This window comes from Dipodomys merriami, unplaced genomic scaffold (assembly GCF_024711535.1).
Source record: "Dipodomys merriami isolate MVZ:Mamm:240054 unplaced genomic scaffold, mDipMer1.0.p SCAF_156, whole genome shotgun sequence".
Lineage (NCBI taxonomy): Eukaryota > Metazoa > Chordata > Mammalia > Rodentia > Heteromyidae > Dipodomys > Dipodomys merriami.
Genome location: NW_027202893.1, coordinates 1,971,424 through 1,984,157, shown reverse-complemented (window position 1 = coordinate 1,984,157; position 12,734 = coordinate 1,971,424). Strand labels below are relative to the sequence as shown.

The 12,734-nt window shown below is 44.1% G+C and overlaps 1 protein-coding gene across 2 annotated transcripts in view; it reads right to left on the bottom strand.

The window, feature by feature from the left end:
• Positions 1 to 38: 38 nt before the first annotated feature.
• LOC138827487 (histone-lysine N-methyltransferase SETDB1) overlaps positions 39 to 12,734 on the bottom strand; it is a 36,774-nt gene continuing 24,078 nt past the window's right edge. For both annotated transcript variants that reach the window (XM_070023038.1, XM_070023039.1), the window contains exons 16-23: positions 5,972 to 6,141; positions 4,298 to 4,926; positions 2,513 to 2,541; positions 2,294 to 2,423; positions 1,858 to 2,023; positions 1,102 to 1,313; positions 772 to 860; positions 39 to 603 (exon numbers count right to left, since the gene is read on the bottom strand). In XM_070023038.1, coding sequence (XP_069879139.1) covers positions 486 to 603; positions 772 to 860; positions 1,102 to 1,313; positions 1,858 to 2,023; positions 2,294 to 2,423; positions 2,513 to 2,541; positions 4,298 to 4,926; positions 5,972 to 6,141 — 1,543 coding nt within the window. In that variant the 3' untranslated portion in view covers positions 39 to 485. The remainder of the gene's footprint in view (positions 604 to 771; positions 861 to 1,101; positions 1,314 to 1,857; positions 2,024 to 2,293; positions 2,424 to 2,512; positions 2,542 to 4,297; positions 4,927 to 5,971; positions 6,142 to 12,734) is intronic.

The following is a 12,734-nucleotide window of genomic DNA, read 5'->3' as shown; positions in this document are numbered from 1 at the left end:
AAGTAGAGAAAGTACAAGATTGACAGCTGCCTATTGTAAAGGATGGGGAAACAGATCTTTGACTAAAGATCCAGAATTGGGATATAGAGACAGAGAGAGAGAAATAAAATCAAAATCACAATCTTCTTGCCAAATCTTTGAAGAACCAGTACAAACCAGGGATAGGCAGATGCACAGACCCGGTTTATCAGAATAGGGACACTTGTACAAAGAGATAGGAGGGTTATCAGGCTCAGGCTAGAGTGTTAAGTCAATCCCCCAATCCTTCCCTATTCTATCGCTCTGTAAATCAAGAAAGGGACCTTGCCTGCTAGCACCACAATGGAAGAGCTCTCCTGATCCAGTCTCCCCATTTCTACCTACTAAGAGCTGGGGAGTAGCTAGACCAGAGGCTTGCTTAGGTCAGAGTTCAACAGTCAGGAAGACCCAGTTCCTGAGGAAAAAGACAGTTCAAGAAGGGTTCTGAACATGAGGAGGGCTCTCCTCTAAAGAAGCCGGCCTCTGCATTCAATGGCTCCACAGCAGCAGAGCAGCTCCTTGCCTTCCACACTACCCACTTCATAGTTGTAGTCCCAAGTAAGTTCTGTCCCAGCTCGGATTCTCCTGGAGAGGGAAAGAAGGACACGGTGTGGTAAAGGTAGCAGATAACACAGGCACCTGGAGTTACAGAGTGTAGAGTTGGAGATTTGACCAGACACAATCCTAAGAGCCCTTAGGATTTCAATAGTTCTCACCCCTCCCCAAACAATCCCTCTTCCTACGTCCTCTTACTTGCTGGCAAAGAAGGCCACCCAGGGGAAGCGAAGATCGTGGGTATCCACAAAGACATTCTGGACAAACAGGTTGGGACTGCAACTGTGCTGTAAGTATAAGGATGGCATTGAATCAGAACCACAGAAATAGAATCTGGTTTTGTGGGGTGAGTTAGAAAGTAAATGATATCTAACCCTCCCCATTACAGCAGAGATGTTTTGAAAGAAAGCTACCTCTTAAGATTCTTTGAAGTCAATTTATAAGAAAAGGTGGCTTTATATAGGATGTTAACAGAAATTTAAGGACTGTGGGAAAATCCCAGTCTAGAAGTGGGGGAAAAGATCTCACATTGAGGTAGCGACCCAGGTTGCCTTCCAGCTTGGCATCAATGATGTAGCAAGACTCTTCACCATCATAGAATTGGCGTGTGTTCTTTCGAACAGGTGCACTCTCTCCCTTGTCCACAGAGGCCATGTTGGTTGACTTAATGGCAATCCCATGGGTTGATTTAAGAGCGAAGCCTCGGGTTGATTTAACTGCCACCTGGCGCTTTGTTGGACCTGGACAGGAAGAATGGGGTTAGTGCCCATCCTAATTTGTCATTCTGCCCTGCCCTTTTTTTTTTTTTTTGGGGGGGGGTGTCAATAAATGGGGTTTGAACTCAGTTTCATCCCAGCCTCCTGAGTTGTTAGGCTAAATGGCAGTTTTTGTTTTTGTCTTTTTAACCAGTCCTAGAGATTGAACTCAGGGCCTGGGCACTGTCCCTGAGCTTCTTTCTGCTTGAAGCTAGCGCACTAGCACTTGAGCCACAACGCTACTTTTTGTGTATGTGGTACTGAGAATCAAATCCAGGACTTCATGTATGTGAGGCAAGCACTGTATCACAAAGCAGAATTAGATCTAGACAAAGGAGCTAGGGAAAAAAGGAAAAAGGAGAGGAAGATTACTTGTTAAAGAACAGTTAGATTAGTCAGGGAGCCCTCCAGTGATGCCTGGAGTCCTAGAATCTGTGTTTTTTTCCCCCTTCTTGGCTTCCTTCAAAAATACTCTATTTCTACTTTGCTCCTGTTTCTTCCTCCCACTCCCGCAATTTTTCAAGACTACCAGACATGTTCTTCTTGTCCTCAAAGTCCTCCCCTTCTGAGCCAGAGGAGATGGTTTGGATATCATCACTGTCAACTGCTGCGTTTGAAGTCTGCCCCGCAGTGGGCTTGCGGCTGGTGCCACTTTCCCCCTCACTTTCTGTGCTGCTGGAGAGTGTCAGGACATCCTAGAGACACAAGGATAAGAAAAAAAGAAAAAGTAAATGGGAGTCTGTTTCAAGTCTTTGCAATGTAAGAGCTACTTTGCTCTGTAAGAGCCAAGCTCTAACAAGATTAGAGATGGGATGAAAGTTAAGGTAGAAAGGAAGGCTGAAGAAGCAAGGAAAGATTTAACAGTAATTCCACTAGTTGATATGGCAAGATGGCTCCATGCTTTTTCACTTAACTCTGGATAAAACAGAAGGGTGGGTAAGGCATTGCTCAAAAAGGTCACTTACATCAGGGTTGGCATGGGCAGAGGCCATGAGTCGCCGACTCTGATGCATATTAGTCTTACTAGATGGACGGCGAAGTCCTTCTGGCTTCACATGAGGATTATAACCATAATTCCGAGAACTTTCAGTAACTCTGATAGGAGGGAAAGAAATCAGGAGCTCAGGTCACTGGCTTGAGAAGAGAGAGCACACTTGGAAGCAAGTCAAATGACAAATACTTACACTGACACCTTGTTTCGATCATCAGGATCCTAGAAAAAAAGGTGAAACGTTAACAAGGTAGCAAATCCAATAATTTGACTTCATTTCAAATGATCTTCAGAGACAACCAACAAAGGTACATTGTCTAAATTGTGGTAGGGGTGGAGAAATCACTTGGCAATTTGACAGCAACAATCATATTGCAACAATACTGTTCTATCACTTATTTCTCCCCGCAGAACTCCTTAACCCTTTCACAATGATGAGACATAATCCTCACAGGAAAAATACTATGACCAGAGTCTAATAAAAGACCCAGAACACTTTCATTACCTGCAATGTATTAACTGTCAATATGATATACTTGAAATCAGTTCATTTTCTTTTTTGGAACTGGATATCCATATGTACAGTCCAGGCTGGCCTCAAACTTCTGGCTTAAATGAGCTTCCTCTTTAAACTCTGCTGCTTTGCTGGGCACTGGTGGTTCAACACCTGTAACCCTAGGTACTCAGGAGGCCCAAGATCTGAAGATTGTGGTTTGAAGCAAAGCCTGCCAGGCAGGAAAGTCTGTGAGTCTCTTGATAGCCAGAAAACTGGAAGTGGCAATATGGCTTCAAGTGATAGAACACTAGCCTTGAGCACAAAAGCTCAGGGACAGTGCTCAGGCCTTGAATTCAAGCCCCATAGTCAACAAAATAAAAACAAAAATTCCCTGGCTTTGAGCTATCTATTTTAGTAAAAGTAATCAATGATGTAGACAAACTGAAACACCTTTTCTGGGTGTGCAAGTACTGGAACTTGGTGCCTCAGAGAGCCTGAGAGCCACTCTGCTGGCACATTTGTAGCCCAGTATTTTTACTGGTTACTTGAAGATGGGATCTTAAAGACTTTTGGGGGGGGGGCTGGCTTTGAACTACAATTCTTTGGGTTTAACCCCAAATAGCTAGGATTACAGGCATAAGCCACCTGCCTATTTTTAAAACACCACTTAAAAAATAATGCTACCAGATGCCTAAAATCCTAGTTACTCAAAAGGCTGAGATCTGAGGATCAAGGTTCAAAGCCAGCCTGGCAGGAAAGTCTGTGAGGCTTTATCTCTAGTTAACCACCCCCAAAAAAGCCAGGAGTGGAGCTGTGGCTCAAGTGGTATAGTGCTGGCTTTGAGCTAGCAAGGTTTAGGCTAGCACCTCCAGACCTTGAGTTCAAACCCCTGGATTGGCCAAACCCTTCCCCAGCACAAGGAAAAAGAACTCCATATAAATCTTTTGGATAAATCTAAATCAGACACTCTCCCTGAGGAAGTGGATTTTAAGGTAATTCTTTGTTGGTGGTACTGGGCTTGAACTGCCAGGCAGATGCTCTATCACCTGAGCTACTCACAGCCCTTTTTGCCTTATTCTACAGTGCTCAGCTAAATTGGTTTTTAAATAAACACCAGGAATACACTGGGTTGAGAGGGCAGATAATCGGTTGTCATACACACATCATGTAAATAATCTAAATGCAGATTTATTACACCAAAGTTAAAAGACATTGTCCTTGTGGCAGTTGGGCAATGTGGTGGGTCACATCTGTAATCTTAGCTACTAAGGAAGTTGAAGAACTAGATGATCAAGGTTTGAAGCCAGCCTGGACAGGAAAGTCCTTGAGACTCTATCTATAAAATAACCAGCAAAAAAGCAACCTGGAGATGTGACTAGAGTGGCAGAACCACTTTGCTTGACTACTAGCCAAGCAAAATGAACCAAAATAACAGAAAAACCCACCCCCAAAAGCCTCTGCTCTCAATTTTCAGAGACTTACCTCTTTTTTGGCCTGCTTGATGTCTCCTTCATCTTTCATGCCCAGTACTGAAGTGGAGATCTTCTCAGCCTCCCCTCGGCCTCCTCCACTCCGACCCTCCCCAACTTCATTAGTCTTAAAGGATGAACGACTATCAGAGTCAGCAAAGCCACCTTCACTGACACTATTGCAGCTCAACCACGAGGCTACCTTATTCTTGGGTGTCTCTTCAGAGGAAGGTGGATTGCAGCCCCCTACAGAGATTGAAGGAGGGATAGGAATATGTGGGGGTCCAAGGTCTGGGGGGCGTGAGTCCTTGGAAGCTGTTTCAGTGGGTCCATTCTCTTTTTGGCCTCGGGTCTGCCTCCGGGTAGCATAGCTACGCCACACTGAGCTGGTGCTGAAGTCCTCATCCTTACAGAAGTTATCATCTGAGCTATCATCATTGGACTCTTCGGGGTCCTCTGTACCACTATTGCCATCTTCCTGGTCCTTCATGTCAACACCACTGCTGTCAGAGGAACAGGGTATATCGCTTTCATATCCTTCTTTGAAGTTCTCTACACTCTCAATATGATCCAGATTTGCAAAGTACTCATCACCCATTTCCAGGCCTTCTTTGTCTGCAAAGTCATCTGTCAGGATTTTGCCTAAGAATGAAGAGAATTTTAAGTCTTTCAGGGTTGTGGGGATCTTCTAGGAAAATAAAGGTTATTTTTATGAGTACCCTGTCCAGTAGCAGAATTGGAATGTCTACATTATAGTCTCCGGCTTCTCTTTTTTTAAATTGTTGGTTATGGAGCCTGAACTCTGGGTCTGAGCGCTGTCCCTCAGCTCTTCAGCTCAAGGCAAACACTCTACCACTTGAGCTACCGCGCTACTTCCAGTTTTCTGGTTGTTTATTGGAGATAAAGTTTCTTGGGTGGTAGAGCGCTAGCCTTGAGCTGAAAAGCTGAGGGACAGTGCCCAGGCCCAGAGTTCAGGCCCCATGACCAGACCCCCCCCCCCAAAAAAAAAAAAGAGTTTCTTGGCTTTTCCTGCCCAGGCTGGCTTTGAACCATGATTCTCAGATCTCAGCTTCCCGAGTAGCTAGGATTACAGGCATGAGCCACGGTGCTGACTCCAGCTTCTCTTTGATACCACCTTTGTGTCTTTAGGATGAAAGTATGGTAAAGGCTATTAATAGTTTAAAATGTTGCCATTTTGCCTTCCCATTTCTTCATTACTTTATTTACTGAAAGATTTCAACTATGCAAAAAGATCTCTGGGTGAAGTGATATAGGAGAAAATGATACGAGGGAATTTAAATGGTGTCACTCCTGTGAAATACCAATGTTCAAACCCTTTTCATTTTTGTTTTTATAAGCCACTTGTCCCTCTCTGGTCCTCTCAAACAAGAACATAATTCCTTTATAGAAGAAATCTCTATATATTCTTGGACCCACTTAAATAAGTACTGGAGACTGGATCAAATGGTACTGGAGACTGTATCCAGGGAAGGGACATGCCCAAGCCCTGAGTTCAAACCCAAGGACTAACACTAAAAAAAAAAAAAAAAAAAAAAAAAAGTTCCCCTGTTCTAGCCTTCTCCATGCTGGAATGTCTTGCTAGAACTTTATTCTGTTCAATTTGTCTCTGGATCAATACCCCACCATGTCAAAGTCCAGGAAGCAATCTTTGTATTTTATCACCAACCTGCATAAATACAGACAAAAGAGCCTCTGGCAATGTCATCCAAGCAGCGGATACCCCAGCCCTTGTTCTGTGTTTTAAATAGCTGTAGTCGAACCTGTAGTCCATGCTGTACCAACCGATTTGTGCACATGTTTGGGTCACATTTGCAGCGTTTGTTACACTCATAAACCCTAGGAAGAGGTTAGAGTAAAATCAATGAAGCAAACACATCATTAGGGCACTAGAAATCTACAAAATGTGTCATGTATAAAGATTACAAATTAAGGCATTACCTAAGTCACTTATGGGATTTTCTAAGATGACTTATTTAATATGGCCCATGGAAACATTTCAAAAGGAGGAAAAGTGATTTATAAAGATACTTAAAGGGATGGGGATGGGAAGTTGGCTCAGTGGTAGAGTGCTTGCCTCGCATGCATGAGGCACCCTGGGTTCGGTTTCTCAGTACCACATAAGCAGAAAAGAGCCAAAAGTGGCACTGTGGCTCAAGTGGTAGAGTGCTAGCCTTGAGCTGAAGATCTGAGGGACAGCACCCAGGCCCAGAGTTCAAACCCCACAACCGGACCCCCCCAAAAAAAGATATTTATACCTGGCTGCTGGTGCCTTATGCCTGTAATCCTAACTTCTCAGGAGGCTGATCTGAGGATCACAGTTAAGATGCCAGCCCAGGCAGAAAACCCCATGAGACTATTACCTCCAATTAACCACCAGAAAACCAGGAGTGGGACCGTGGCTCAAGTGGTAGAGTGCTAGACTTGAGCTGAAGAGCTCAGGGATAGCACCCAGGGCCAGAGTTCAAGCCCCATGCAGTCATGACCAAGAAAAGATATTTATAGTGATATAGTATATAAATGCCAGAATGCCTACTACCTAGAGGAAAGCTAAGCAAGCAATATGAACACAGGTTGCAGAAATACTAGAGTTAAGTATAAAGACTTTGTCAATTTGTAAAAGTATAAAATCTAGCTGGGTGCCGGTGGCTCACACCTGTAATCCTAGCTACTCAGGAGACAGAGATCTGAGGATCATGGTTCAAAGCCAGCCTGGGCAGGAAAGTCCATGAGACTCTTATCTCCAATAAATCACTAGAAAACTGGAAGTGGCGTTGTGGCTGAAGGGGTAGAGCGCTCACCTTGAACTGAAGAGCGCAGAGACAGCGCCCAAGCCTAGAGTTAAAGCCCCACGACCAACCGAAAAAAAAAAAAAAAAAAAGAAAGAAGTCATTATAGATATTGATAGGTAATAAAGGGAAAAGAAAGGCAGGAAGTTAATAGGATTTTTTAAATATAAAGCTGATTTTCATTCAGTCAGTAAACACTGAAGCAGCAAGAGCTGTGCATGTTACTGGGAATACAACAATGAAAACGGTCATAATGGCTACCTTCAACAATCTCTTTTTATTTATTTTTTTTGTGTGCCAATTCTGGGGCTTGAATTCCGGGCCTGGATGCTGTCCCTCAGCTCTTCAGCTTAAAGCTAGCGCTCTACCACTTAAGCCACAGCGCCACTCCTGGCCTTTTCTGTTTATGTGGTACTGAGGAATAGAACCCAGGGCTTCATTCATGCTAGGCAAGCACTCTACCACTGTGCCACATTCCCTGAGGCATTTTACATTGGAAAGCCAACAGTACCATTAGTTGGTGGATGACATTAACCATATCCTCTGGACAAAGGATAAACAACATCATCTACTTATTGCAAATACGCTTTGTGGTTGGACATTGCTAGCTCATGCCTATGAATAATCTTACTAATTGGGGAGGCTTAGAATAGGAGGCTCCTAATTCAAGCCAGTACAGGCAGAAAGGTTCATGAAACCCAAAATGCAGTGGTGCCTGTTATTCTAGTGCTGACAGGAAACCAAACATGGTAGATTGTGTCCAGTTGTATACCTGGGACACAAAGTGAGAGACCCTATCTAAAAATAATCAGCAGAAGCAGGGCTAGAGTCCTTGGCACAGCAGGAAGAACATCTGCTTATCAAGTACAAGATCCTGAGTTCAAACCCGAGTACTACCCCTAAATATATGTGTATGTATACAGATACCCTACACTGTCTGGCATTATGTAAATATCTTATGTTTAACGCACATTATTTTTACTCTATCTTCAAAGGTGCCTTCCAAAAGGTTTTTTTTTCAGTTGTGGGGCTTGAACTCAAGGCTTGGGCACTATTCCTCAGCTCTTCAGCTCAAGGTGAGGGCTCTACTGCTTGAGACGCAGTGCCACTTCCGGTTTTCTAATGCTTTGTTGGGGATAAGAGTCTCACGGACTTTCCTGCCTGGGCTGGCTTTGAACCGTGATCCTCAGATCTCAGCCTCCTGAGCAGCTAGGAGTACAGGTATGAGCCACCAGCTCCCGGCTGCAAAAGCTTCTTTTTTGTGCTTAGCCCCCCTTTTTTTAACTTTCAAGAGGACTACTGGATCCAGGTATTGGTGGCTCATGCATAGAATACTGTCTATTAAGTAGGCTGAGATCTGAGGATCACAGTTTGAAGCCAGCCAGGCAGAAAAGCCCATGAGACTTACTTCCAATTAACCAGCAAAAAGCCAGAAGTAGAGTAGTGGCTCAAGTATAGCACTAGTCTTGAGTAAAAAAAAAAATAAAGTAAAAGTATGAGGTCCTTAGTTCAAATCCCAGTAACAACAATAAAACAACAAAAAACAACTATTGGGGCTGTGTATATAGCTTAGTAGTATGGGGCTGGGAAGGTGGCTCAGTGGTAGAGCGCTTGCCTTGCATGCATGAGGCCGTGGGTTTGATTCCTCAGCACCACATAAGCAAAAAGAAAAAAGCCGGTAGTGGCGCTGTGGCTCAAGTGGTAGAGCGCTAGCCTTGAGCTGAAGAGCTGAGGGACAGTGCCCAGGCCCAGAGTTCAGGCCCCACGACCGGACCCAAAAAAATAATAAAATATATAGCTTAGTAGTAGACCTGTGCTTAAGCACACATGAGACCCTGGTTCAATCCACAACAGAAACAAAACAAATGAAACAAAAAAAGTATTACTGAGTGTGATATAACACAGGAAATCATTCACATTAGAACCATATAACTCCATTTCCACAAACTGCAAAATAAGCATCAGATCAGGAAACAACTTTGTTTCCATTGGGAACAGAATGCTATTTGTGTTTTTATCTTTTGTTGAGAACCAACAAAACAGGATTAGCTTGGAATGTACAGGGCCAGAATTAGAACTCAGGTCCAACACTACCACATAAAACCTTTATAGAATGGCCACACTGAGTCATTTATTTCACAAAATCTGTCTAAGTGGCTATTATATACCAGCCATTGTATTAAGTTAGCTGCTACTGATGCAGTGGTATATAAGACAGATAGGGAGACAGACTTAAGAGCCCCAGTTCTCATATAGCTTACATTCTTTTCGTTTGCTTGTGCTGGTTCTGGGGCTTCAACTTAGGGCTTGGACACTGTCTTCAGCTTTTCTGCTCAAGGTTAGTGCTCTATGACTAAATCCACAGATCAACTTCCACCTTTTTAGTGACTAATTGGAGGTAAGTCTCATAGACTTCCCGCCTGGGTTGGCTTTGAACTGCTTACATTTCAATGAAAAAAACAAAACCAAGTCAATGAATAAGACTGTTATAAAGATTATAAAGAATACAAACATGGTGCTCAACAGGAGAATTAAGAGTAAAAACGGCCTACTCTTAGACTGACATGGACAGTTTCTGTTTGTTTCCATTTCCTAGAATCCATTCCAATGAACATTTTTTTTTTTTTTTATTTTCCGGTCGTGGGGCCTGAACTCTTGGCCTGGGCGCTGTCCCTCAGCTCTTTAGCTCAAGGCTAGCACTCTACCACTTGAGCCACAGCGCCACTTCCGGCTTTTTTTTTTCTGCTTGTGTGGTGCTGAGGAATCGAACCCAGGGCATTAAGCATGCAAGGCGAGCGCTCTACCACTGAGCCAACTTCCCAGCCCTCCAATGAACATTTGATATGATCAAAGGCACAGAGGCATTGTGCCTTTGCGTTCCTCTCCTTAAACTATTCTCCTTTGGTCTCACCGTGTGCCTACCTGTCCTTTTTTTTTTTGTCGGTTGAGGGGCCTGAACTCTGGGCCTGGGCACTGTCCCTCAGCTCTTCACCTCAAGGCTAGCACTCTACCACTTTCGGCCTTTTCTGCTTATGTGGTGCTGAGGAATCAAACCCAGGGCCTCATGCATGCAAGGCAAGCACTCTACCACTGAGCCACCTTCCCAGCCCCCCTCACCTCCCTGCTTTTTTTGGTCAGTGGGGCTTCATCTCAGTACTTGGGTAATGTTTCTAAACTTTTCTACTCTATCATTTTGAACCACAGCTCTCCTTAAGGTTTTTCTGGTGGCTAACTGGAGTTTCACAACCTTTCCTGCCTGGCCTGGCTTCATATTGCAATCCCCAGATTTCAGCCTCCAAAGTAGGTAGGATTACAGGCGTGAGCCACTAGTTCCCAGCTTTGGACAGTCTTGTTTATTTTTCCGGTCCTGGGACTGCTTGGGTGCAGTCCCTAAGTTGCTTTTTGCTCAAGACTAGCGCTCTACCACTTGAACCACATTGCTACTTCTAACTTTTTCTGAATAGTTTATTGGAGTTAAGAGTCTCACAAACCTTCCTACCTCAGCTGGCTTTGAACCAAGACCCTCATATTTCAGGCTCCTGAGTAGCTAGGATCATAGGTGTGAACCACCAGTGCCTGGCTTTGGACAGTCTTTTTAAGGAGGGAAGACTGAAGCTGCATGCTCAATGTAAAAGAAGATATCACACAAAGAACAATGTAGAATGCCAAAAAAGTACAGTGTGTACAAACGCCACAGAGGCACTCTGGAAAACATGGTGTGAAGTAAACTGAAGACGTAAACTTTAGGGGGATGGGGAAGGTAGTTGTGGAGATGGAAGGGAAGGAATGGTAGGGGAAAAATCTAAGGAGGCAACAATGCTCAATAGGAAATGTACTCATTCCCTTGCTCATGTAACTGTAACCCTTCTGTACAGCATTTTTACACAAAAAAATGTACAAAAAAAAGTGAACTTAAGCATAACTGGAAGAACTTTGGAGGAAGAGATAAGGAGCCAGATAGCCCTTAACCCAAATGAGTTAAGGGCTAGAATAAACTTCCAGTGCAATGGGAAGCTAATAGGATTAGCAGGGAAATAATAAGCATTATTTGTGGTTACTCAAAAATACTTTTGCGGGGCTGGGAAGTTGGCTCAGTGGTAGAGCGCTTGCCTTGCATGCCTGAGGCCCTGGGTTCGATTCCTCAGCACCACATAAAAAAAAAGAAAAAAGCCGGAAGTGGCACTGTGGCTCAAGTGGTAGGGCACTAGCCTTGAGCTGAAGAGCTGAGGGACAGTGCTCAAGTCCAGAGTTCAGGCCCCACAACCAGACCAAAAAAAACAAAACAAAACAAAATCAAAAATACTTTTGCCAGGCATGGCTGCACATACCTGTAAAATCCTAACACGAGGCAAAGGGAGGAGGATGGATATCAAGCTCAAATGCTAGTGTGGAATACAGAGTGAATTCTAGGCCAATCTGAGCTATACCTGTGAGATCCTATCTCAAAAAATCAATTTTTTTATAGGACTGGAGATGGAGGTCAGTGGTAGAATACTACCTAGCATGTGCAAGGCTCTGGGTTAAACCTCTTCTCCCTGACCCCTCTACCTCCTCAATATATATAAAACATTTTAACCTTTTTTTTGTCAGTCATGGGGCTTGAACTCTGGGCCTGGGTGCTGTCCCTAAGCTCTTCAGCTCAAGGTGAACTCTCTACCACTTGAGCCACAAGCACCACTTCTGGTTTCCTGGTGGTTAATTGGAAATAAGTTTCATGGTGCCAGGTGCTGATGGCTCACGCCTGTAATCCTAGCTACTCACAGGAGGCTGAGATCTGAGGATCATGCTCAAAGCCTGCTTGGGCAAGAAAAGTCCCTGAGACTCTCATCTCCAATTAACCACCAGAAAACCAGAAGAGGTGCTGTGATTCAAATGGGAGAGTGCTAGCTGAAAAGCTGAAAAGCTGAGGGACAGTGCCCAGGACCAGTGTTCAAGCCCCATGACAAAAAAAAAAAAAAAAAAAAAAGTCTCAGACTTTCCTGCTTGGGCTAGCTTTGATCTCAGCCTCCTGAGTAGTTAGGATTACAGGCATGAGCAACCAGCACCCAGCTTCAACTTTTTTTTTCCTTTTCGGTACTGGGGATTGAACACAGGATGTTGCACTTGTGAGGCAAGTACTTTGCCAATGAGCTACATCCTGCTATGTAAAACACTTGTTTTTTTTTTTTGTTTTTTGAGGTGGGGGGTCAGTCATGGGGCTTAACTCTGGGCCTAGGTGTTGTCCCTCAGCTCTTCAGCTCAAGACTAGCGGTCTACCACTTGAGCCACAGTGCCACTTCCAGTTTTCTTATAGTTTATTGGAGATAAAAGTCTCCCGGAAGCCGGGTGCCAGTGGCTCATGCCTGTAATCCTAGCTACTCAAGAGGCTGAGATCTGAGGATCGCAGTTCAAAGCCGGCCGGGACAAGAGCCCTGAGACTCTTATCTCCAATAAAACCACTAGAAAACCAGAAGTGGCGCTATGGCTCAAGCAGTAGAGCACTCGCCATGAGTTGAAGAGTGCAGGGACAGCGTTCAGCCCATGACCAAAAAAAAAAAAAAAAAAAAAAAGTCTTCCAGATTTTCCTGCCCAGGCTGGCTTTGAACCGCCATCCTCAGATCTCAGCTTCCTGATTAGCTAGGATTATAGGTATGAGGCACTGGT